The sequence below is a fragment of the Gorilla gorilla genome, chromosome 20 (genome assembly GCF_029281585.2).
Source record: "Gorilla gorilla gorilla isolate KB3781 chromosome 20, NHGRI_mGorGor1-v2.1_pri, whole genome shotgun sequence".
NCBI classification, from domain to species: Eukaryota; Metazoa; Chordata; class Mammalia; order Primates; family Hominidae; genus Gorilla; species Gorilla gorilla.
In genome coordinates this window covers 49,587,425-49,614,435 of record NC_073244.2, presented here as the reverse complement: position 1 = coordinate 49,614,435, position 27,011 = coordinate 49,587,425, and the positions used below count along the sequence as shown (strand labels likewise).

The window sequence follows — 27,011 nt, the reverse complement described above, 5'->3', positions numbered from 1 at the left end:
CTGAGCCAGGAGAATCACTTGAACCTGGGAGGCAGAGGTTGCAGTGAGCTGAGATAGTGCCACTGCACTCCAGCCTGGGCAACAGAGCAAGGCTCTATCTCAAAAAAAAAAAAAAAAAAAAATTGGGTTCCAGTACCAGAGCAGCTAGCAATCCTAAACCTAATGGGAAATGAAGGGGAGCTGGATATGGGTGTTTACAGTGTGACTTTCACAGAATACTTTTTTTTTTTTTTTGAGATGATGTCTCACTATGTTGCCTAGGCTGGTCTCAAATTCCCAGACTCATGAGATCCTCCCACCTCGGTCTCCCAAAGTGCTGGGATTACAAGTGTGAGCCACCACACCTGGCCTAGAATATTTATTTTACCTGGTAGACATCCTGACTCTCAGTTGTCCCACCCATGACCAGGGGAAACTTTGTGCAGGAAACTTGTTTATACCGGCAGATGTTCTTGTGGCTCTTGTCTGACCCATGCCCCAGCTCTGACACCGGGAGCCCAGCGTTATGTTCCCTCTCGCATCCTTGGGGAAACCCGGCCTGAGGCAGCCCCAGTTTTTTAGATGGAAGGCGCAAATCCAACACATTACCACAATAGAAAACAGGTTCAAAGATTTTTTTACTTACAGATCCTGGGCAGGGAAGGCACAATGAGTCTGGAAGGCAGTCCAGATGTCCCCGGAACATGCAAGGCAGGAATGAAGAGTCAGGCGGCCAGAGAGAAAGAGAGAAGAAACTGGCAGTATATATAAGGGAACAGGGTGTGGATCACTTTAAGTTCACAGGCTTATTTATTTATTTAGAAATGGAGTTTTGTTCTGTCTGATCCCGGCTCACTGCAACCTCTGTCTCCCGGGTTCAAGCAATTCTCCTGCCTCAGCCTCCCAAGTAGCTGAGACTACAGGCATGCACCAACATGCCTGGCTAATTTTTGTATTTTTAGTAGAGCTGGGGTTTCGCCATGTTGGCCAGGCTGGTCTTGAACTCCTGACCTCAAGTGATCTACCCACCTTGGCCTCCCAAAGTGCTGGGATTACAGGCATGAGCCATCATGCCTGGCCCATAGGCAAATTCTTTTATTTTATTTATTATTTATTATTATTATTTATTTAATATAATAAAAATATTATTTTTTTTTGAGACAGAGTCTTACTCTGTCGCCCAGGCTGGAGTGCAGTGGCACAATCTTGGCTCGCTGCAACCTCTGCCTCCTAGGTTCAAGAGATTCTCCTGCCTCAGCTTCCCAAGTAGCTGGGATTACAGGTGCCCGCCACCACATCCAGCTAATTATTTGTATTTTTAGTAGAGACAGGGTTTCACCATGTTGGCCAGGTTGGTCTCGAACTCCTGACCTCAAATAATCCACCCGCCTCGGCCTCCCAGCGTGCTGAGATTACAGGTGTGAGTCATTGCTCCCAGCCGACAAATTATTTTAAAGGAAGCTGTGGAACTGCAGGGAGCCCAGTCTTCTAGGTGGGAGAGATGCCTCTAAGTTCTTATCTCTGGCCACCATCCTGAGTCCTTTAGGTGTGGTATGGAACTGAAAACTGTGTCAAGGGTGACTGATTCCTGTTTCTTGTATGAGAAAGTTAAACTTGTATTTAAAATTGATACCAAGACAACATTAAATTAAAACAATTGACTATACTGTTTTCCACAGCCACTGCACCATCTGACATTCCCACAAGCAATGTCGGAGGGTACCCATTTCTCCATTTCCTTGCCAACACTTGTTATTTTCCATTAAAAAAAATTAAAGCCATCTTGGTAGATGTGAAGTATCTTACTGAGGTTTTCATTTGCATTTCCCTAATAACCAGTGATGTTGAACATCTTTTCATGTGGCTCTTAGCCATTTGTACACACACACACACACACACACACACACACACACACACACACACATATATGTATTTGGAGACGAAGTCTGGCTCTGTCGCCCAGGCTACAGTGCAGTGGCACGATTTCGGCTCACTGCAACCTCTGCCTCCCAGGTTCAAGGGATTCTCCTGCCTCAGCCTCCCAAATAGCGGGGAGTACAGGTGCATGCCACCATGCCTGGCTCATTTTTGTATTTTTAGTAGAGACAGGGTTTCGCCATGTTGACCAGGCTGATCTCAAACTCCTGACCTCAGGTGATCTGCCTGCCTTGGCCTCCTAAAGTGCTGGGATTACAGGCATGAGCCACCTCACCCAGCCTGTATATATCTTATTTGTAGTAATTTCTATTCAAATCCTTTGTCCAATTTTTAATTGGGTTATTTGCCTTTTTGTAGTTCAGTTGTAACAGTTCTTTATATATTCAGGATACTAGGCCCGTATTAGATACATGATTTACAAATATTTTCTCTCATTCTGTGGGTTGTCTTTTCACTTTTTCTTTCTTTTTTTTGCTTTTTCAGCAAATCTTGGACCTGTGTGAAATCTTTCAGTTTTTTTAATAGTGTCCTTTCCCTAGTGCACAAAGGTTTTTAATTTTGATGAAGTCCAGTTTTTTTTTTTAGTTGCTTATGGTTTGTCATGTCTACGAAACGGTTGCCTGGTCCAAAGTGACAAAGATTCCTGGTTTTAGTTCTTATATTTCGGTATTTGATCTATTTCGTGCTAATTTTTTAATGGTTTGAGGTAGAAGTCCAAATTTATTATGTCGCATGTAGATATTCAGTTGTCCCAGCAACATTTGTTGAAACTACATATTTTCTAAGTAATTCTTTCTGGTTTTTTGTTGTTGTTGTTTGTTTTTTGTTTGTTTGTTTGTTAGTTTTTTCATTTTGAGACTGAATCTTGTTCTGTCGCCCAGGTTGGAGTGCAGTGGTCCCATCTCGGCTCACTGCAACCTCTGCCGCCTGGGTCCAAGCGATTCTCCTGCCTCAGCCTCCCAAGTAGCTGAGATTAGAGGCACACACCACCATGCCCAGCTAATTTTTGTATTTCTTAGTAGAGACGGGGTTTCTCCATGCTTGCCAGGCTGGTCTCGAACTCCTGACCTCAAGTGATCCTCTAGCTTCGGCCTCCCAAAGTGCTGGGATAACAGGTGTGAGCCACCACGCCTGGCCTGCTTTTCCCATTTTTGTCCTCTAGGTTCTTCACTGGGATTTTCTCCCTTGTGTTCTTTCAACTTTTGTCCTTAGGCTTGTGATACTTGATTTTTCTTCGATTTCTGCCTGCTCTCTATTTGTTCTTACCCTGTTCTTTCTGCATCTCCTCCCTGGATTTTTATATTTTTGCTTTGTGGTCTTCCATCACAGATGCAATTGCATCAAGTTTTTTTTTTTCATTCATGGCAAAATATTTGGTTATAATTTTTTTTTGTTTTTGAGACAGTGTCTCACTCTGTTGTCCAGGCTGGAGTGCAGTGGTGAGATCATAGCTCACTGCACCCTCAACCTCCAGGGCTCAAGCAATCTTCCCACCTCAACCTCCTGAGTAGCTGAGACTACAGTAGTGTGCCACCACTCCTGGCTAGTTTTTTATTTTGTGTAGAGACAGGGTCTCGCTATGTTGCCCAGGCTGGTCTTGAACTCCTGGGCTGAAGCAATCTTCTCACCTCAGCCTCCTGAAGTGCTGAGATTACAAGCAAAAGCCACCACACCTGGCCTAGTTATAATTTTTATCTGATCCATTGAGGCAGTTTTCCAGTGAAAGCTCTTCATATGTTAGTTTACTTTGTTACTCTTTCCTTCAGAGTTCGTTTTGTAGTTTTGGGTTAATGTAGCTAGTCCCTTTTTTCTTGCAGAACATTGCCTAAGTTGGGTTTTCCTGGATGAGTTTTTCTTTTAAGAGGTTCCTTCTGCCTCACATATGGCTTTTGTAGGAGACTGATCAACTCTGTCTCCTCTGTTTTTGCTTTCCAGTTTCTTACAGTGTAGTTGCAAACAAGAGGTATAGATCCCTACCTGACGGTGGACTCCTCACCTGTAGGAAATTTAATTTCCCAGGTGTTTTCTTTTCCTTTGCTTTTTCTTTTCCTTTCTTTTTTTTTTTTCTTTGTTGAGATGAAGTCTCGCTTTGTCGCCCAGGCTGGAGTGCAGTGGCACGATCTCAGCTCACTGCAACCTCCATCTCCCAGGTTCAAGCAATTTTCCTGCCTCAGCCTCTTGAATACCTGGGACTACAGGCACACACTTCCACACCCGGCTAATTTTTGTATTTTTAGTAGAGACAAAGTTTCACCATGTTGGCCAGGATGCTCTTGATCTCCTGACCTCATGATCCACCCGCCTCGGCCTCCCAAAGTGCTGGGATTACAGGTGTGAGCCACCACAGGTGTTTTCTTATATCTGCTTCTGTTTGTCTTTCTTTCTGCTCAAATTTCTTTCCATAGTTTCTTGTCTCCACTTCCTCCCTATAGTTGTTCCTCATTTGAGCTGCTTTTCCCAACTTTTACATGTAATTTGTTGTCTACAGATTATACTTATCCTTGTTTTGCTGAATGTTGAGCTTGCAAAGATTTTTTTTACTCTCCTTATTGCTTTCAGATCATTTTAAGGAACAGAAGCCCATGATACTGTAAAGTTTCTATGTCTTACATTTTAGATTTTTCTCTTATAAATAGCACGTACTTAATTCATTTAAATATTCAATTTGGTCTCTCTTTTATCTGATGAGTTTAATCTATATTTATTATGATAATGAAAGATTTGTTTCTATCACCTCATTTCTATATATCATACCTCTTTTTTCCTTCTTATTTTATTTCTAATATTGGATTGGTTAATGTTTTCTAATGTTTTCTTTATTTCGTACCCCTTTTCCTCAACTGGTAAAATCATGCATTCTATTTGTTTTTTTTTCTTTGTTTCTTTCTTTCTCTCTTTTTTTTTTTTTTTGAGATGGAGTCTCGCTGTGTCACCCAGGCTGGAGTGCATTAGAGCGATCTCGGCTCACTGCAACCTCCACCTCCCAGGTTCAAGTGATTCTCCTGACTCAACCTCCCGAGTAGCTGGGACTACAGGTGCATGCTACCATGCCCGGCCAAGTTTTATATTTTTAGTAGAGATGGGGTTTTGCCATGTTGGCCAGGCTGGTGTTGAACTCCTGACCTCAGGTGATCTGCCCATCTTGGCCTCCCAAAGTGCTGGGATTACAGGCATGAGACACCATGCCCGGCCTCTATTTTTGTTTTTTTTCTTTATGGTAGTTTCCTTAACATTTTTAATATACACATATAACAGAATGTTAAATCTGACTTTCCGTGTTCTGGGAGTTTCATTTGAGATCAGTAGATGTTTGATAACATATGAAGAGCATGCTAAGAGACTGTGAAGGATATTTTTTTGTGACTCTTAAATTATTATCCCTTGGGTATAAAAATTAAAATGATGATTTCTCCAGAGAGAATTGTTGATGTGCTCTGTGGTGTTTCTCCTTCTCTCTTTCTTTTCTCCCTTGTCAGTCCAAGTGAGGGACATGTCAGAGAATCATTTGGAGAACGTGATAGGTATCCCTGTGATTTTGGGGTATGCCTGGATAAAAGTTTAAAGAAGTGTAAGCTTTCAGGAAGCTGGTCATGAGTCAGCTCTGTCTGTGGAAGTCTCTCTCTCCGAGGTTTGTTTTTGTCAAGCATTCCAGTGCTTCATGGAAGGGTTTTAATTCCAACTCCCTATCATTGGCCTGAGTCCTGGGTCTTCTCTTTACCAGGGCAATACTATCCAAGCTACTAGCCATTATGGTCATTGATATTTGTGGTCTTTATGGGCTCTGCTAACTACACCTTCTCAGGACCAGCGCAACAGTAGTCAGCACTTGTTGCTGTGGGTTACCCTCTACTTCCCTAGTTTCTGGTTCCTGAAGCTCAGGTACTTGTTATTTTACCCAGAATTTCTCGGATTTTGTAGTGTGAGGCTTTCAGGTTATTTTAGCCTGGTGTCTTGTCATAATTGGATATCTATATGAACTTGTTCAGTGCCTGCCTTCTATGCTAGACAGTAAACTCCATCCAGGCAGATACTCATTCTTCTTCCCTGCTTCATCTCTAGCTCTCAGCACAGTCGGCATATAATGAGTCGTGAGGAAATATTTGTGGAAAGTGGGTGACTTTTACATATATGAGGACTTCAGTAGGAAAGAAGGATGATGGTTAATAAATATAATTATGTCCACAAATATTAGATTCCTAATAAAGAGAGCTAAGGGAGGGCTAGGCCCCTGCATTATTTCAGCTAAGCTACAGCTGGCTCACCTAAACTCACCTAAAAGCTTTACTTAATGTATTTTTTGTTCTGTTTCTAGACTATATAAAGCACCCACTTCACTCTATTCTTTTTCTTTTTTCTTTCTTTCTTTTTTTTTGTTTGTTTTTTGAGATGGAGTCTCACTCTGTCGCCAGGCTGGAGTACAGTGGTGCAATCTTGGCTCACTGCAACCTCTGCCTCACAGGTTCAAGCGATCCTCCTGCCTCAGCCTCCCGAGTAGCTGGGACTACAGGTGTGCACCACCATGACCAGCTAATTTTTTGTATTTTTAGTGGAGATGGGGTTTCACCATGTTGGCCAGGATGGTCTTGATCTCTTGACGCTGACCTCGTGATTCGCCTGCCTTGGTCTCCCAAAGTGCTGGGATTACAGGCATGAGCCACTGCACCCGGCCTTTTTTTCTTTTTCTTTCTTTTTTTTTTTTTTGAGATGGAGTCTTGCTCTGTTGCCCAGGCTGGAGTGCAGTGGCGCAATCTTGGCTCACTGAAACCTCCGCTTCCCGGGTTCAAGCGATTCTCCTGCCTCAGCCTCCCTAGTAGCTGGGATTACAGGCATGCACCACCACACCCGGCTAATTTTTGTATTTTTAGTAGAGACAGGGTTTCACCATCTTGGCCAGGCTGGTCTTTAACTCCTGACCTCGTGATTCACCCGCCTCAGCCTCCCAAAGTGCTGGGATTACAGGCATGAACCACCACGCCTGGTTTTTTTCTTTTTTTAGGACAGGGTCTCGCTTTATCATCCAGGCTGGAGTGCGGTGCCATGATCACAACTCACTGCAGCCTTGACCTCCCAGGCTCAAGCACTCCTCCCACCTCAGGTACTCGAGTAGCTGGGGCTACAGGTACTTGCCACCACACCCAGCTAATTTTTGAAAATTTTTTTAGAGACAAGGTCTCATTATGTTGCCCAGGCTGGTCTCAAACTTCTGAGCTGAAGTGATCCTTCCGTTTCAGCCTCCCAAAGTGTTAGGCTTACAGGCATGAGCCATTGTGCCAGGTCACTCTATTCCCTCTTAAAAATGAAATTAAGGCTGAGTGTGGTGGCTCACACCTGTAATCCCAGCACTTTGGGAGGCTGAGGCAGGAGAACTGCTTGAGGGCAGGAGTTTGAGACCAGCCTGGGCAGCATAGCAAGACCCCACCTCTACAAAAAATAAAACATTAGCTGAGCATGATGGCATCTGCCTGTAGTCCAAGCTACTTGGGAGGCTAAGGCAGAAGGATCCCTTGAGCCCAGGAGTTGCAGGTTACAGTGAACTTTGATTACTCCAGTGCGTTCCAGCCTGAGTGTCAGAGCAAGACTTTCTAAACAAACAAATAAAATCAAATTTATTTAGGTATAATTTTCATGTAATAAAGTATACCATATTTTTTTGATGAGTTTTGACCAATTTCTATACCCATGTAACCACTACCACAGTCAAGATACAGAACATTACAAGACTACAAAAAGTTCCCTTTCATCCCTTCCCACTCAGTCCTCCTAAATCTTTGCCCGATGTAACCACTGATCTACTTTCTGGCCCCGTTGGCTAGATTACTTTTTTTTTTTTTGAGATGGAGTCTCACTGTGTCGCCCAGGCTGGAGTGCAGTGGCATGATTTTGGCTCACTGCAACCTCCGCCTCCCAGGTTCAAGCGATTCTCCTGCCTCAGCCTCCTGAGTAGCTGGGACCACAGGCACACGCCGTCACGCCTGGCTAATTTTTGTATTTTTAGTAGAGATGGGGTTTCACCATGTTGGCCAGGATGGTCTCCAACTCCTGACCTCGTGATCCACCTGCCTCGGCCCCCCAAAGTGCTGGGATTACAGACATGAGCCACTGCGCCCGGCCTAGATGACTCTTTTCTAGAATTTCATATAGATGGAATCATACAATACGTGCTGTTTTGTGTCTGCCTTCTTGTATTCAGTATTAAGTTTTTGAGTTTCATCTATGTTGTTGCAAATACTAGTAGTTCATTTTCATTCCTATCTTTTTTAAAACAAAGGAGTTTCTCCTGTTTCTAAGGGAGCACTTATTATTATTATTTTTTTTTTTGAGATGGAGTCTCGCTCTGTCGCCAAGGCTGGAGTGCAGTGGTGCAATCTCGGCCCACTGCAACCTCCTCCTCCCAGGTTCAAGCGATTCTTCTGCCTCAGCCTCCCGAGTAGCTGGGATTACAGGCATGTGCCACCATGCCAAGCTAATTTTTGTGTTTTTAGTAGAGATGGGGTTTCACCATGTTGGCCAGGCTGGTCTCAAATTCCTGGGCTCAAGTGATCCACCTGCCTTGGCCTCCCAAAGTGCTGGGATTACAGGCATGGGCCACCGCGCCTGGCCTCTAAAGGAGTACTTCTCTAATTTATCTTGCTTCCCTTCCCTCTTTCCCAATTCCCTTAATTTCCGGTCTAACATCTGATGTTGTTGATTAAGAGACCTTTACCTTCCACAGGTTCTGTAATCCAAGATGTCTATAAAGAGCTGGGATATCACTAGGAAATCATCTTCATCCAGACTTATTCCTGAGTGGAAGAACTTGAAGTTCCTCATAAATAAGATCCTGAAGGACATAAAGGTGATGTGTATGAGAGCTGTGCACATGGTGGCCCTGGACTAATTATTCCTGCCAAGGCAGGCGGTGGCATGGGCAAGACATAGGCAACTTAGGAAAGACCCTTCCACATCCCCCAATAACTTCCCCTGCTAAATTAAGATGATTGCATTAGGTAAGTTAGAACACTTTCTGCTGCAATAACAGAAAATGGATTTATATGGATTAAACAAGTAAGAGGCATCTTTGTCTTACGTGTTGTCAAGGACCTTCATTCTTTTTCTTTCTTTTCCACCATTTCTATTATGTTAGCTTATTATCCTAGGCTTACAAGATAGTCGTTGCACTTCCAGGTATCAGCCTCAAATTGCAAGTAGATAGAAGATAGAAGTGGGAAGCTCAGAGAGCCACAGGGCCATGCCAGCCTTGGAGTACTATAGTAGTACTCTATGTTGCTGGAGTTTCTGGGTCCATGATCACCCTAAACCAAATCAGAATTTCATTCGGATGGAAGGAGGGGGAAGAGGAAGGAGAAGGATTTGATGTGGAGTAGGTAGCAGTAATATCAGGCAGATACATTGCGTTAAGATATTCTTGTTTTTTTTCCATAGCAAAGCGTTGATCTCATTTAATGAGTGAATGAATTGTTTGTACATAAAGGCTGGAAAGGAGAAAAGGAATGATGATTAGCTAATGGAATAAGAGGTATGTAAATGAGCTTTCTGATTAAGAGAGATGAGGGGTTGGGAGCTCAGACACCAGGGTCCTTTCACTCAACTCTGCTACTGCTACTGAATGAGCAATGACAATGGTGCTGTAAGCTCTTGAGATCTGAAAATAAGAAATACAGGTAGGGCTGGGCATGGTGGCTCACGCCTGTAATCCCAGGACTTTGGGTGGCCAAGACAGGAGGATCACTTGAGTCCAGGAGTTCAAGAGTAGCCTGGGCAGCATAGCGAGACCCCATCTCTACAAAAATAAAAAAAATTATCCAAGGGTGGTGGTGCATGACTATAGTCCCAGCTACTCAAGAGGCTAAGGTGGAAAGATTGCTTGAGCCCAGCATTTTGATGTTACAGTGAGCTATGATCACACCATGGCACTCTAGTCACGTCAACAGCAACAGAGCAAGACTCTGTCTCTAAAGAAAAAAAAGAGAGAGAAAAAAAAGAAATACAGAAAGAAGAGAGATTCTAAGTTGTAGATAGATATTGGCCTCAGTATAGTCTCAATCCTTTGTGGATGCAGGAAGCAGGTATGATGGACATTATAAGTAAAGTTGTTTTAATACTTCAGTTGATTTAGTATTATACCTTCCAACTTAGTTGGTCAGAGCACAAATTCTGATGCAGAGAAACTTGGAGTTAGATCCATGGGGCATTGTTCAGGAGGTGGGTATAGTTCAGGTAGCTACTGAGAAGGGTGACCCCAGAAGTAAACTTCATGAACTCAGTTTTGGCTGATCAGCATGAGGACTTCATGTACATACATTACAGACATCTGCTACATCACTGGAAGATGGCATGTATTGTATATGTTCTACTGTGTAACCTATTACAAGGTATGTAACTCCCTTGATAGGTACATATATATACACACACCCCACATGGCCAGAAGAGCTGACACACAGCTAACTCCATGTTGTAAATAGCACACATTCCCCTTGGGTACACATAAGAATAGTGACAGAATGCAGAGCACAGTGGCTCACGCCTGTAATCCCAGCACTCTGGGAGGCTGAGGTGGGCAGATCACCTGAGGTCAGGAGTTCGAGACCAGCCTGACAAACATGGCAAAACCCTGTCTCTACTAAAAATTCAAAAATTATCCGGGCATGGTGGCGGGCGCCTCTAATCCCAGCTACTCAGGAGGCTGAGGCAGGAGAATCACTTGAACCCAGGAGGCAGAAGTTGCAGTAAGCCAAGATCGCGCCACTGCAGTCCAACCTGGGCGACAGAGCGAGACTCCATCTAAATAAATAAAGAATAGTGACAGAGGTGCATGCCACAAGGTCTGCCACACATGGTGGTCATTCTATTACATACTGTGAAGTATGAGGTTCCCAAAGGCGGTGTATCATGTGTGTGCAATTCTAACAAGAGTGGTCCTTTTGGTGTAGGCCGGAACTTAAAAAAGTTGTTCCAACTGTGACAGGTATACATATTTGCCATGGTTGGGTTCCTCTGTCATACCGAATTGTATTCCTTTCTTTTTTTTTTTTTTTTGAGATGGAGTCTTGCTGTCGCCCAGGCTGGAGTGCAGTGGTGCGATCTCAGCTCACTGCAGGCTCTGCCTCCCGGGGTTCACGCCATTCTCCTGCCTCAGCCTCCTGAGTAGCTGGGACTACAGGCGCCCGCCACCACACCCAGCTAATTTTTTGTATTTTTAGTAGAGACGGGGTTTCACCATGTTAGCCAGGATGGTCTCAATCTCCTGACCTTGTGATCCTCCCGCCTCGGCCTCCCAAAGTGCTGGGATTACAGGGGTGAGCCACCGTGTATTCCTTTCTTTGTAAGCACTTACTTGTTTTGTATACTCAGTTGTTAGTTATTTGTTTAATGTCTGTTTCCCCTCTGACTCATCTTAAGAGCCAGAGCCATGTCTGTTTTGCTCAGCACTGTACCCTCAGAATCTTTCATAGAACCTGTCAGCCTTTCTCAACTGTGGCTCTTCATCTGAATCATGGAACACAGAACATGATTTGAGGGGCTACTTTCTCATTTCTCTCAATGCCTCATAACTAGTAGCATTCTAGATGACTAGGAAAGAAATTAATTCATTATGTAGATTGGATACTTTAGGACATGAGGGCTTACTTTTTTTTATGGAAACTTGGTTGAGAAAGTGTTGAAGAGACCAATTGATACAGATGTATTCTGTTGCAAACTGAGGGTGAGGGAGGGATGACTCCTCCAATGCTGCTTTCCAGTAGTAGGGTAAATGTTGGTTAGCTCAAAAACAACAAATGACCACTCATCTCTCAGTAAATATTTATTTATTTATTTAACTTATTGAGACAGGGTCTCGCTGTGTCACCCATGCTGGAGTGCAGTGGTACAATCATGGCTCACTGTGGCCTGACCTCCTGGGCTCAAGCGATCCTCCTGTCTTACTTAGCCTTCCGAGTAGCTGGGACTACAGTCATGCACCACCATGCCCAGCTAATTTTTGTATTTTTTGTAAAGATGGGGCTTTACTGTGTTGCCCAGATTGGTCTCAAACTCCTAGGCTCAAGCTATCTGCTTGCCTTGGCCTCCCAAAGTGTTGAGATTACAGGTGCAAGCCACCACACCTGGCCAGTAAATATTTCTGAAATGAATGAATGAGTGGGGACTCAGAACTCCTAACTCAGGTCATTCTTCTCTCTCAGACTGATGAAGAACCAAAGAATGATGTGGTTCTACTGAGTGACTGGCCTGAGACTCTATACCGGGAGTCTCACCATCCACAGAACAAACCTTTTGTCTGCTTCTACTACTCCATCAAGGTCAACTGTTTTGTCTCCTTAAACTGGATGGAACCCTGTGGAAAAATGCAGGTAAAGCTACCTCATTTTTCCCCCTCTCCTTCTTAATTCAATTTACATGCATCACACCTGAACTGCCCTCATTTTAGAATGATGGTAGTGACTGTGAATTAGCTCATTTTAGTACCCATCTCCATATCCCAGTTTGACTGGATGCAGTGATCCTTCTTCACCTCATGTTATCAGGCCCTCAGAATTCATATTCTCCATCAAGTAGACTGAAGGCCAAGAAAAGGGCCTTGAACATGGTGCTTCTGTCACATACCCAATTCCTAGTATAATAGTCCCTACGAATTCATGGGGGATACATTCCAAGCCCCCAGTGGACATCGGAAATTGCAGATAGTACCAAACCTGACTGCCATCAATTGGAACATGTTTCTGTTCATGTGGCTCACCTACAAATTTCATGCTTTTTCCATCATAACTAAGTGCTATCATGCACTATGGCCATAATGCGTGCACTTGAGGTGCAACAGCAAAACTAGCATGAATTTCTCTTTCCTCCTTCACAATTTCACAGAAGATTCATTCTTTTTCTTTTTCTTTTTTTTTTTTTGAGACAGAGTCTCACTCTGCTGCCCAGGCTGGAGTGCAGTGGCATGATCTTGGCTCACTGCAACCTTCGCCTCCCAGGTTCCAGTGATTCTCCTGCCTCAGCCTCCTGAGTAGCTGGGATTACAGGCACGCACCACCATGCCCAGCTAATTTTTGTATTTTTAGTAGAGACGGAGTTTCACCATGTTGTTCAGGCTGGTCTCGAACTCCTGACCTCGTGATCTGCCCGCCTTGGCCTCCCAAAGCGCTGGGATTACAGGCGTGAGCCACTGCACCCGGCCGAGAAGATTCGTTCTTACTATAAATTGTAGCAACCTCAGCATACAATTGCTTTCCTTATTAAGTCAAGAACCTTCACCTTTTCACTTAAAGGAAGCATTTTGTGGCATCTCTGTGGCATATCTGAATTGCCAGTATTACTGTTCTTGTGCTTTGGGACCATTATGAAATAAAATGAGGGTTTCTTGAACACATGCACAGCGATACTGTGACAGTTAATCTGATAACTGCAATGGCTACTAAGTGACGTAACAGGCAGATAGGGTATGTAGTGTAGACAGGCTGGACAGAGGGATAATTCAAGTCCCAGGCAGGATGGAATGAGACTGCCTGAGATTTCATTCTGCTACTCAGAACAGCATGCCATTTAAAACTTATGAATTGTTTATTTCTGGAATTTTTCATTTGATATTTTTGGACTGCAGTTGACCACACAGGTAGTTGAAACCACAGAAAGGGAAACCATGGGTAAGTGGGGGCTGCTGTACTAGGAGATTCCTAAAGTCAAGCTGTCTAGTCTTTCCTTAGTCACACCAGAGGGAACAGGGATCTGAATATTCAGGCTTCCCTACCCTACACTTTGGGAAATGATCCACCTCCACAGTCAGGCTTTCATCTCTCATCCTCTTCTAGGCAGTACTTTGGATACAGAAAAAGGGTACAGAAATGAAAGGAATGGTAGAGAAGATGAGGCTTCGCATGATGGATCAGCTGCCGCCCATTCAAGCAATGGTCCACACAGGTTCCTACCACATGTTAATTGCTTACTGTGGTGACATGCACCTGAGGCTTTTTGGAGATCACCGTCGAGCGTTCAGATTTCTGGGTACAGTGCCCTGTCATTTCTCCACCAGCTGCCTCTTCTATGATCCAGAAGCTGAGTTGCTGCTATCTGGTACCCTGGGGGCTGTGGTTACCTGGTTTATCTTACCAAATGGCATGGGCATCGAGATGGCTCAAATAGTACCTATGGCTGATCATGAGCTTGTACAGGGATTTTCCCTGAATGGCCCCCAGGGATCCCTGTTGGCTCTGTGTGAGGATACAGTGAGGGTCTTCATTCACCGGGGTCAGGGCCAGCTGGAAGAAGTGAAGAAGTTCACTCCTGTCGCCAGTGGCTCTTCCATCACTTGCTCCTTTACTTGTGTCTCTCAGGGCAATTTCTATGTTGGAAACAGGTCTGGAGAGATCCACGCTTGGGGTTTAGACCAAGGTAACTTCCTCCACAGCTTTCAAGCCCATTCCTCATCAGTGATATGTATCCATAGCCGGCCAGAGATCCACACCTTACTAACAGCAGGCAGTGAAAGCATAGTGAGGGAATGGAATCTCACTTATGGGAACTTGCTGCGGCAGCTGAATATTGACGAGGATCTTCAGAGACTGCAGTTTATTGATAATACCACTTTTTTCTGCCAGACCACCTACAGTTTTTCATTGCATCACCTTCCCTACTTTTATAGCCTCTTCAATGTCTGTGGTTCTGCTCCCCAGCAGGTGCAGCGGGTCTGCTGCGGCCATAACTGGACTCGGATTCTATGTGCCACTGAGGATGGTTTATTGCGCTTCTTGTCTCCAGCAACAGGGGATCTCCTGGTTATCACTTGGCCTCTACTTGTTATGGATAAGGCTTTGGCTTGGGCCTATGACTTAGAGAGAGAGGAACTCTTTCTGGCAATAGGCAGTTCAGAGGTGCTGGTGTTTGATGCAACATGCTCTCCTTGTACGGCCAAGTATCTTGTGTGCACTTCAGCAGACCGTAAGGATAGAGTAAGATGCTTGGCCTATGGGAGGTCCCATCTGCAAAAAGGCCTAGGAGGATTGATGTTCTGTGGGCATGACAGTGGCATTGTGAGAACCCTTTCCCACTATAGTTGTGCCCGAATAGAGAATACTGTTCACTCTGGGGCAGTATTGGCATTGTCTACCCTGGAAGGCCCTCAGGAAAACGCCTTGCTCTGTTCCTATGGCATTGATAACATCATACACTTGACAGAGGCCGTGCTTCAGGTGAACAAGGTAGTCCTTCAGCCTGTCAGCAAAATCCTCTGTGGCTGCCCCCTAAAACGTGTGATACTCTTGCCAGGTTCTGTGGGTGCCATCACTGAAAGCTACTGCTGGCGTCTCTGGCACTATGAAGGCTTTCTGACATCTTCAGAATCAAAACAGAGCTTTGTGTGGAGAGAGACAAAATGCCTGCATGAGTGTGACATCACTTCATTTGATGTCTGCCTTCCCCTGAAACTTTTTGTCACAGGTGGCATTGATGGCTCAGTCCGGATCTGGGACTTCCACGGTAGACTTGTAACCGAGTTCGACTCAGCCCTGCATTTTGGACCACTCTGCTTTGCCAATAATCGAGGTGACCTGTTGTTGACTTTCAACCAGAGTATCTACATAGTATCTTGCTTAAAGCTGCTCCCTCCAGCTTAGCTGGTTCACCTGCGTATCCTAAAAAATGCAGATGAAATACAAGAAGTCCCTAAACCCTTCCTTCCTAGCTTCTTCTTTATGTTTGAAACAGTATTTGTACCCAGATTTGTCTACCTTGGAAAAGGGTGGCAGGAATTACAGGGGCTAGAGACCCTTGTCAACAAACGGTTCATTGCTTTTGACAATACTGTGCCTCATGTTGTAGAAGAAGAGAGAAGCACATCCCTTGTGATTCAAAAGACCAAATTTCCTCTTTTGGAGGATAAGGATATTGATTTCTCTACTCTTGATTCCAAGTATAATCATCCCCGACATGAGGTTCCTGCTCCGTTGCAGCTGGCTGGCTGCGATGGATTCAATGCCTACCAAATGCTACAGTGCTTCTTTGGTCAAGGGCGGCAATGGCCCTTTGCTCCTGATGGCTACATCCCCAACTCAGTGATCCGTGCCCGCCTTTGGCCTGAGGGTACCCCAGTCTTCCTATACTGTGATCTGTATTCATCCTACCAAGTTAAGGACTGGGACTTGTCATCTATGACTCTAGTAGAAGAGAAAATTTCAAGGAGTCAACAAAAGGATAAATCCAAGGTGCGAAAAGGAACTTCCCTCGATATTCTTGAAAGCATGGCAAACCAAAATTGGATGAGAAGAAAATATAGTGGAAGGCTTATGGATGATTTAATAGAGGCCATCCTCAACCTCACAATTTACTGCTCTGTAGAGGAATACAAGAGATATTTTAGGGTACTTAAACGTATTTTTGCCACTTGCCAGATATCTTCAGAGTTGGTTTCTAAGACTGCCCATCGCCTCCTACAAGATACAACCCATTCCAATCCACGTATCCGTGAACTAGCCTGGGAGGTGCTGGATAGGCTAGGCCTCATGAACCATCATTTTGCTATTCCACTGGCTATGGGATTGATGGACAGTGATGAGAATGTGCGGGCTAAGGCCTTATACCTTATGGTAAGTCACAGGCATCCAAACCAAGACCAGGCTGGTACACCTGCTGAAGAAACAAGAAACTCTCCAGAAAATGCAGTAAGTTGGATGGTGACCTTCTCCTCTTCTGGTTCCTTCCATCTCCTATCCTCCAAAATCTGACTGTTTCTTCCCATTTCAAAAACGCTTTTTAAATTCTATTCCTTCCAGGCACAGTGGCTCATGCCTGTAATCCCAGCACTTTGGGAGGCCAAGGCAGGCAGATCACCCAAGGTCAGGAGTTCGATACCAGCCTGGCCAACATAGTGAAACCCTGTCTTTATTAAAAATACAAAAATTAGCCGGGTGTGGTGGTGCATGCCTGTAGTCCCAGCTACTCGGGAGGCTGAGGCACAAGAATCGCTTGAACCCGGGAGGCGGATGTTGCGGCAAGCTGAGATGGTGCCACTGCACTCTAACCTGGGCAACAGAGTGAGACTCAGTCTCAAAAAAATAAAAATAAAAATAAATAAATTCTCTTCCTCCCCCTTTGTTCTTTGTTTCAATTTGCTCTTTTACCCAGCACCTACCCCTTTCCTTCTGACCGCTGACTAGCCTGTCTTTCCATCATTTCTTCAATTTCTCAAGATTCCTCAAGACTCATGTCCACAAATCTCCCAACCAAAGAAGCATCATGTGTCCCACTGACTACAGGCATATTTTGGAGATATTGTGGGTTTGGTTCCAGACCACTGCAATAAAGTGAATACTGCAGTAAGCAAGTTACATGGATTTTTTAGTTTCCCAGTGCATATAAAAGTTATATTTACCCTAGACTGTAGTCTATTAAGTGTGCAGTAGCATTATATCTAAAAAATCAATGCACAAGCCGGGCATGGTGGCTCATACTTGTAATCCCAGCACTTTGGGAGGCCGAGGCGGGCATATCTCCTGAGGTCAGGAGTTCAAGACCAGCCTGGCCAACATGGTGAAACCCCGTCTCTACCAAAAATATAAAAATTAGCTGGGCGTGGTGCTAGGCACCTGTAATCCCAGCCACTAAGGAGGCTGAGGCAGAAGAATCACTTGAACCTGGGAGGCGGAGGCTGCAGTGAGCTGAGATTGCAGCACTGCACTCCAGCCTGGGTGACAAGAGCAAAATTTCATCTTAAAAAAAAATCAATGCACATACCTTAATTAAAAACACTTTATTGCTGAAAATTGCTAATGATCATCTGAGCCTTCAGCGAGTTGTCATTTTTTTGTTGTTGGTGAATGGTCTTGCCTTGATATTGATGGCTGCTGACTGGTGGGTGCTAAAGGTTGAGGTGGGTATAACATTTTATTAAAATAAGACAAAGAAGTTTGCTGCATCAGTTGACTCTCCCTTTCATGAAAGATGTCTCTGTAGCATGTGGTGCTGTTTGATAGCATTTTACTCAAATAGAACTTTTTTCAAAACTAGAGTCAGTCTTCTCAAACCCTGCCACTGCTGTATCAACTAAATTAATGTAATATTTTAATATCCTTGTCTTTTCAGCAATGTTCAAAGCATCTTCACCAGGAGTAGATTCTTAATCCATTCAAGTTTGATCACGAGGTTGCAGCAATTCAGTCACATCATCAAGCTCCACTTCTCATTCTATTTCTTTTGTTATTTCCACCACAAGTAACTGCAGCAGTACTTCCTCCACTGAAGTCTTGAACCTCTGAAAGTCATCCATGAGGGTTGGAATTAACTTCTTCCAAACTTCTGTTCATGTTGATACCTGACTTCTTCCCATGAATCACAGGTATTCTTAATTGCATCTAGAATGCTGAATCTTTTCCACAAGGTTTTCAGTTTACTTTCCCTAGATCCATGAGAAGAACTGCTATCTATGGCAGCTATTGCCATACAAAATGTGTTTCTTAAATAAGACTTGAAAGTCAAAATTAATCCTTGATTCATTGGCTGAAGAATGGATGTTGTGTTAATAGGCATGAAAACCACATTAATCTCCTTATACATCTCCATCACATCTCTTGGGTGATGAGGCACATTGTCAGTGAGCAGTAATATTTTGAAAATTATCTATCTTTCTTGGCAGTGGGTCTCAATATTGGGCTTAAAATCTTCAGTAAACTATGCTATAAAGAGATGTGCTGTCATCTAGGCTTTGTTCTTCTACTTACAGAGCACAAGCAGAGTAGATTTAGCACCATTCTTTAGGATCCTAGGACTTTCATTACGGTAAATACACATGAGCTTTGACTTAAAGTCACCAGGTGCATTAGCCCCTAACAGGAGACATGGCATGTCCTTTGAAGCTTTGAAGCCGGCCATTGACTCCTCTCTAGCCATGAAAGTCCTAGATGGCATCTTCTTTGAATAGAAGGCTGTTTTGTCTACAATGAAAATTTGTTATTTAATGCAGTCACCCTCATCAGTTATTTCAGCTAGGTCTTCTGGATGACATGCTGGAGGTTCTCCATCAGCACTTGCTGCTTCACCTTGCACTTTTATGTTCTGGAGACAGCTTCTTTCCTTCAACCTCATGAATTATTCTCTGCTAGCTTCAAACTTTTCTTCCACAGCTTCCTCAACTCTCAGCCTCCGTAGAATTGAAGAGCGTTAGGGCCTTGCTCTGGATTAGGTTTAGGCTTAACAGAACGTTGTGGCTGGTTTGATCTTCTATCCAGACCACTAAAACTTTCTCCACATCAGCAATAAAACTGTTGCGCTTTCTTGTCATTGTGTGTTCACTGGACTAATACTTTTAATTTGCTTCGAGAACATTTCCTTTGCATTTGCAACTTGGCCTGCTGTTTGGCACAGGAGACCTCACTTCCAGCCTGTCTGGACTTTCAACATGCTTTCCTCACTAAGTTTAATCATTTCTAGCTTTTGGTTTAAAGTGAGACATGTGACTCTTCCTTTCACTCGAACACTTAGAGGAGATTGTAGGGCTATTAACTGGCCTACGTTCAATATTCTTGTGTCCCAGGGAATAGCGAGGCCTGACGAGAAAAGATGGGGGAATGGCTGGTTAATACGGCAGTCAGAATACACACAACATTTATTGATTAAGTTCACCATCCTACATGGGTGCAGCTCACGGTGCCTTGAAACAACTACAATAGTCACTTTGAAGATCACGGATAACATATCACCAAAATGGATACAATAATAATGATGAAAAAGTTTGAAATACTATCAAAATTAGCAAAATGTGACAGAGACAAGAAGCAAGCACACGTTGTTGGAAAAATGACGCTGAGAGGCTTGCTCTAGGCAGGGTTGCCACAGACCTTCCATTTGTGAAAAACACAGCGTCTGTGAAGCATAATAAAGCAACGCACAATAGAACGAGTTATGTGGCACTACATTCCTTGCCATCCCTCAGTCTTTCTTTTTTCTTTTTTGAGACGGAATCTCGTTCTGTCGCCCAGGCTGGAGTGCAGTGATGTTATCTTGGCTCACTGCAGCCTCTGCCTCCCAGGTTCCAGTGATTCTCCTGCCTCAGCCTCCCGAGTAGCTGGGATTACAGGCACCCACCACCATGCCCAGCTAATTTTTGTATTTTTAGTAGAGACGAGGTTTCGCCATATTGGCCAGGCTGGTCTTTAACTCTTGACCTCAAGTCATCCACCCACCTTGGCCTCCCAAAGCGTTGGGATTACAGGCATTAGCCACTGCATCCAGCCACATTCTTTCTTCTTTAACCAGACTTTACTTCAGCCTGTTCTAAATTACTACTTTATCCCTCTCTTCCATTGTAACTTTTTCTTTTTTGAATTTTGTTCTATCACTAGCTTAGTACTGTACTTCTTTTCCCTTGACTTATATAGGCAAGAAATTATCGGAGAAATCACTCTGGGCCAACTGCTGAATATTCAAGCTGAAGATATACAGTCCCTGCTTATTCATGTGGAGCAGCAGCTAAATGAAAACTTGACCTTGTTACAAAGAGAAAAGTCTTTTTGTAAGACTTTTTGTTTTGATATACCATGGTCTGAAGAACTTAAGGTCTTTTCTGAAGACATGTTCATACCTTTGTCAGAACCTGTAAAGATCACCAAACCAAAGAAAAGAAAGAGACATTTTCAAGCAAGGAGCAGAAAGCTTAGTATGTATAGGGTGATATATGGGGCATGTTTGGGGCCAACCTCAGGGCCCCAAAAGGCAGGGTGGGTAAGGCCAAGGTATATGAAAGGATACTAGTGAGAATGGAGTTCAGTGGGAGAATCTTATTCACAGAAAGTGACATTCCTGAGAAAGATCTACCCCACAGCAAATACCAAGCTCTTATTTTGTTAGAATATGGATGGTGGGATGAAACCGAGCATTTCCATATCATAAAGCCTTAGTCCCCCTGCTTTGTATCTCTTATGGTAGCTCAATGAATTAGATTTTACAAAGGATCTTACTCAAGACCTCTGTGTTTCTGTTAACTGTTTTTCTCCCAATATCTCTGCAGTTAAAAAGGACCTGAGAGTTGCCAGGAAGCACAGAAAGACAAAATTGGAAATGTCTAGTTCCGTGTTGATGCCTTCAGAAGATGCAGGTGAACAAAGAGAGGCCGGGAAATCAGAGCTAGTTGAAACCCAACATGTTACCTTAGAGCCAGAGCTACCACTGAGTTCTCCAAGCACAGTCAAATCCCAGGATTATGCTGAAACAGAGCAGGAGGTCATTTTACAAGCTATAAAGGCCATGGAGGCCACAGAAGCCCTGGAGGCCACAGACGCCATGGAAGCCATAGATCAAGGTAGCATGAAAGATTATGGAGACATGATCTCTAAGCTGGAAAGAAAAGAACACATTAAAAGGCTTTGGAAAAAGGCAATGAGAAAAGGCAGAATAGCAGATGTGCTGTGGAAAGAGAAAAAAGATTTGAAGGATATTTCAGAGGTGACTACAGAAGAACCTAAGGAAGACATCATAAAAATTGATGAGCAAGAAGAAGGTAAAAGGAAGAAAAGTGAAAAGAAGAGCCCGGGTTTGGCTGGGACTCCTGGACGTGCAGGTAGACCAGACACCAGATCTTGGAGGGATGGCATTTGCTCTCTTGTCATTTCAAGGATAGCAAGTTCCCATCCAGGAATGTTAAGGGATCTGGGCAAAGAATTGGTAGGCCTGGCTAGGGTGATACTTGCTGACCGACAGCCCAGCTGGACTCTCTTCCAAGAGATATGCCCCCTTTTAAAGGATTCAAGCTCAGTCTCATTAGAATTAGATGACAGAGTATTGGAAGAAACACCCACCATAAAAAAAAAGTCATTAAAGAGGCTGTCAAGGACAAAAGGACAGCAGTATTGACAGAACGAAAGGATAAAAAAGTGTTAAAGGAAGATGGGGAATTTTCTCAAGAAGGAAAGAAAAAGAAAGCTGTTTTCCCAGCAGATCGCTTAGTCTTAGAGAAAAGGAAATTTAAAAGAAAAATGAGGAAACTGGCCAAGGAAAAAGGGAAAATAGCTAAGGAAGAAAGGAAACTGACAGAGCCAGAGGAAAAAATGCAGAGAAAGGAGAAACCAACCAAAGATAAAAAGAAACTGACCCATCCAGAAGAAAAAATGGCCCAGGAAGAAGAAATACCTGCTTCCCCACAAAAGGAATTAATTATGGAAGATCAGAAGTTAGTCCTAGAAGAAAAAAGACTAACTGGAAAAAGGGGACAACTACTAAGGAAAGGAAAGGAAGTGATCAGGAAAAAGAAGAAGCCAATCCTGAAAAGGGAAAGGTTGGAATGGGAAAAAATGCAGGCCCAGGAGGAAAGCATGAGGACCCAGGAAGAGAAAGAACTGGCTGAGGAAGAGGAGGAGCTGGCTGGGGAAGAGGAGGAGCTAGCTGAGGAAGAGGAGGAGCTAGCTGAGGTAGAGGAGGAGCTGGCTGAGGAAGAGGAGGAGCTGGCTGGGGAAGAGGAGGAGCTAGCTGAGGTAGAGGAGGAGCTGGCTGAGGAAGAGGAGGAGCTGGCTGGGGAAGAGGAGGAGCTGGCTGGGGAAGAGGAGGAGCTGGCTAGGGAAGAGGAGGAGGTGGCTAAGGAAGAGGAGGAGCTGGCCTGGGAAGAGAAGGAGCTGGGTTGGGAAGAGAAGGAACTGGGTTGGGAAGAGGAGGAACTGGCTGAAGAAGAGGAGGAAGTGGCTGAGGAAAAGGAAGCACTAATCCTAGACATAGAGAAACAAGTTGGAGAAAGGAAGAAACACATCTGGGAAAAGGAGAAACATGTTGAGGAAGAGGAGAAAGAGGCCTGGGAACTGGGGAAACTGGTTCAGGATCATTGGTTTAGAGAAGAGGAAGGACTGTCTGGGAAAGAGAGAGAACAGACATTAGAAATGGAGAGGTTGGCAGAGCAAGAGAGTAAATTAATCCAAAAAGAGAAATGGTTTGGCAAAGAGGCCCTTTATGGGGAACAGGAAGAACAAGACCAGACAGAGAGGCAGGCTCAAAAAGAGGAGAGCAAACAGTTAGCCTGGGAAAGAAAGAAACTGTACCTAGAAGACAATGAAAAGTTTGGAGAACTGGAGAAATTGTCAAAAGAAGAAGAGAAATTAGCTCAAAAAATGGAGCAAGAAGCTGAGAAAAGAAAACAATGGGCCAGAGAAAAAATAAAACAGGTCTCTGAAGAGGAAAAAATCACAGAGGAAATCGAGAAAGGGTCCCCAAAAGAAGAGAAACAGACCATAGGAAAAGAGAAAAAAGCTGAGAAAAAGAAGAAACAGATTGAGAAAGATGAGAAAGCAATTGAGGAAGAACAATGGATTCAGGAAAAACTAGCCTTACAAAAGGAGAAACTGTCCCACGAAGAGAGAGTATGGAGTCAGAAAGACAAGAAACGGTCCTGGAAAGAGGAGAAAGAGGTAGAGCCAAAAAAACAACGAGTCTGGAAAAAAGAGAAATTGTCCCTAGAAGAGGAGGAACAGGCTGGTGAAATGGAGGAACAGTTCCAGGAAAAAGAGGAAGAGGCCAAGGAAATAGAGAAAAGGGCATTGGCAAAGAGACAGGCCCCAAAAGACAGTAAACTGGCCAAGAAAAAGAGTCATATTGCTGAGAAAGAAAAGGCAACGGCCAGGGAAGGAATTGGCATAACTGAGAAAAAGAAAAAAATAACCCAAGAAGAGAAAGAAATTATGAAAGAAGAGGGCAAATTGTCCCAGGAAGACAGGCAACTGGCCTATGACATTACGACCAAGGAGAGGGATGTTGCCAAGAAAAAAAAGAAAACCAAAGAGGAAAGAAAACAGGCAATGAGAAAACTGGATATAGAAAAAGGGATTGGTTCTGAAGAGAAAGAGACTCGCTCCAGGGAAGAAAATATAAGAATGAAAGAGAATCAACTGTTTGGGATCCTGGCAGGAATAGTTAGAGAATTGATTACAGTTCCTTCAGAAGAAAGAAAAATAACTGAGGGAGAGACATCACCCATTATAGAAAAGAGTGAAATTGATGGCCGCAGGTGGGAATTTTTTAAGGAACAGGAGGAAATAATTGAAGAAGAGAAGGAACAGGCTCAGAAAGATAGGAAACTAGAAGATAGACTGGCCACCAAAGAGAGAATGGTAACTGATAAAGAGAGCTCGGAGGAGGACGGAAAGTTATTAGAGGAGGTCCAGGAAAAGATACTGTTCAATAAAATCCAGGTACAGACTACGTTAAAGGAGTTTCAGAAGACAAATTTGTTAGAAAAAAGGCAGGTAGAGGAGCTTCTGAAGAGAGTTGAGGAGCATAAACTAGACAAGACTCAGATGAAGTGGTTATTAGATAATCTCAGAGGTATACTATTTGAGGACTTATATAAGAGCTTGACGGAGAAGGAAACAGAGGGAGGTCTAATTAAGAAGGGGAAAGAGGAGGATATTCTGCCCAAGAAAGAGAAAAGGAAACGTCTGATTAAGAAGAAGAAAGCAAGTACAAGTGAAGACGAATTGGAGGATAACTTGGCTAAGAAGCTAAAGGAAAAGGGTTCGACTCAAAAAAGGAAAATGGAAAAGAGGTTGACTAAGGAGAAAGAGAGGCTGAGTAAGAAAAAAGAGGGCCTACAAGAGGAAGAGAAGAGCCTTAGCGAAGAGGAGTTGGGGTGCTGGAATGAGAAGGAGGAAGAGGAGAGCCTGAGTGAGGAGGAGGAGGAGAGCTTGAGTGAGGAGGAGGAGGACAGCTTGAGTGAGGAGGAGGAGGAGAGCCTGAGTGAGGAGGAGGAGAGCCTGAGTGAGGAGGAGGAGGAGGAGAGCCTGAGTGAGGAGGAGGAGAGCCTGAGTGAGGAGGAGGAGAGCCTGAGTGAGGAGGAGGAGGAGGAGAGCCTGAGTGAGGAGGAGGAGAGCCTGAGTGAGGAGGAGGAGAGCCTGAGTGAGGAGGAGGAGGAGGAGAGCCTGAGTGAGGAGGAGGAGAGCTTGAGTGAGGAAGAAGACAGCTTGAGTGAAGAGAAGGAGGAAGAGGAAATGGAGGAAAAAGAGAAGGAGGAGGAGGAAAGGCAGAAGGATGTGGAAAGCCTGAGTGAAGAGAAGGAAAAGGAGAGCAGGCTTATGGAGGCAATGTTCTCAGAAGAGGAGAGAGTATTGAAAACAAAGTTCTCAAAGGAAGAAGTGAGATTATCTAGGCTGGTGACTGAAGGTGAGGATCTTGCTGAGGAAAGGGAGGGTACAGCTAAAGGAGAAATGCATTTTAAGAGAGAGGGCTTGCTTGATGTAAGGAGATACTCCAGACTTATGGACAAGGCTGTGTGGCCAACAGTTCTGAAGAGCACCTCCAAAATACCATTCCAGGTAACCCTGGAGGAAAAAGAGGCAACGCCCCTGAAAGTGTTAGAGGATCACTTGGATTTTGAAGACAGAGAGGGCAGTCAACTTCTTGGAGTACACCCCGTGACAAGTTCATTGGGAAGAGAAGAGAATGAACTCTTGGAGAAAGCCAGGGGTATGTTTTTACAAGCCATGGAAACAGGCTTAGAGACCCAGGTCCCAGAAGGTCTCCATAGGCCAGAGTTTCAATTACCTGATACTTTCATGGAACCACAGAAACCTAAACACGGACCCAAAGGTGAAAGATGGAAGTGGTTCTTGGGGTATCAGGATTCTCTGATGGGGAAAACTGAGGGTCAGGCTCCAGCTCCAGCCCCAGCCTTTTCACCTGAAATGCCAGATAGGAGATATCGAAGGCCGGCCTTCTCAGAAGCAAGATTCTCAGACGAGGATTGGATTAACAATGCCTTAAAAAGGCTGGAAGCAGGAAAGCAACTTTCCAGGGATAGTTTTCATCGACTGAGTCAGATCCTCAGAGACTTTACTTCAAAGAGATACTTGAAATGGATGCGTATGTCCAATCTTAAGGTCATTGCTAAACATCTCAGGCAGAACCTAGAGTTAAGTCACACTGATATATTACAAACTTGTAAGGAGGTTTTGAGTCCAGTGCCCTTAAAAGAGATTCCTCCAGTTAGAAGAAAAGAAACACAGAAGTGGTTGGGGCCATCCTCTATGCCCAAACCAGTATTACCATCAGCCATCAAGAGGACTCAGACCCCACAGGCTCTCAGCTGGCATCTCTTAGCTGAGTCCTACAGGAAGAAACAGGCAAAACAGTTATCCACTGCTCTCAAGGAGATAAAGCACCTTTATCCAGTCACAAGGGATGTTCCTACAGCTGTTTGTCCCTCTGTGGATAAGAAATCTCTAGCCTTGGTATTTGAGAAGGACTTCCCAGCCTTGATGAGGAAGGGTGAGAGCTCCAAATTTCCAACGGCAAAGAAGGTAGCACTGCCCATCCCTGCTCCAGTGATACCATCAACTACCACGAGGATTCAAGTCCCCAAAGCTATAAACTGGCATCTTTTGGGAGAGCCTCACAGGAGCGCGCGGGTACAACGGTTATCTGATGCCCTCAAAGAGATGGAGATGCAACATTTTTATCCTGCCACAGGAGACATTTTCACAGGTGCCCATGCCTCTGTGGACAAACAAACTCTAGCACTAATGTTCCAGAAGGATCTCGGGGCTTTTAAGGGTATGGGCAGGCCACCCAAATTACCCAAATTGGAGAAGAAGGCACAACCAATTTCTAAAAAGAAGGAAGAGATGCCTTTGTGGGAGACGTTTGTGGCACTGTACCATGTTTTGCGGATGCTGCAGAAGCGATATGCAAAAGACAGTGCTGCTTGGATGGAACAGTTCTATCAGCTCATGGACTTGTACCAACTTAAGTCCCCCAGAATCCAGAGGCTTCTACTAGAGTTACTGCAGAGAGAGGAACTTCAACCCCAAGAGACCATCTACAAAAATGCCCTGAAGACCAAGGAGCTGGCACATGGTGAGCGCTTGTTCTACCACCTGTTTTGTGGTCATTCCCGTGACCCTGCGGGTCCCCTCAAGTTCCAGGATGTAGTACCCCTCCCTGGGCAGAACAAAGTCCATATTATCCAACCTGAGGGCATTGCCCAGTATGGCTTCCTAGAACTTGCCTGGAAAAGCCTACCACAACTCAGTCCTCACCGTATTGAGAGGCTGCCCAGTATTCCTACTCTTACTATGATTGGGCTTAATATTAGGACTTTGGGATCCTATGGGAAAATGAGCCTAGGCCACAGATTTTAA

The 27,011-nt window shown here is 44.2% G+C and overlaps 2 protein-coding genes across 2 annotated transcripts in view; both read left to right on the top strand.

Moving 5' to 3' along the window:
• The window catches only part of LOC109024266 (WD repeat-containing protein 87-like), a 20,634-nt gene extending 3,679 nt beyond the window's left edge, over positions 1-16,955 (top strand). The window contains exons 4-7 of the mRNA XM_055369252.2: positions 8,630-8,752; positions 9,340-9,433; positions 12,099-12,266; positions 13,725-16,955. Of these exons, the coding sequence (XP_055225227.1) occupies positions 12,243-12,266; positions 13,725-15,524 (1,824 nt within the window). The 5' untranslated portion in view covers positions 8,630-8,752; positions 9,340-9,433; positions 12,099-12,242 and the 3' untranslated portion in view covers positions 15,525-16,955. The remainder of the gene's footprint in view (positions 1-8,629; positions 8,753-9,339; positions 9,434-12,098; positions 12,267-13,724) is intronic.
• LOC134757672 (WD repeat-containing protein 87-like) lies at positions 16,441-27,011 on the top strand. The gene is made up of 3 exons (XM_063701189.1): positions 16,441-16,568; positions 20,280-20,557; positions 20,909-27,011. The coding sequence occupies exon 3, from the start codon at positions 21,873-21,875 to the stop codon at positions 27,009-27,011; it is 5,139 nt and encodes a 1,712-aa protein (XP_063557259.1). The 5' UTR covers positions 16,441-16,568; positions 20,280-20,557; positions 20,909-21,872.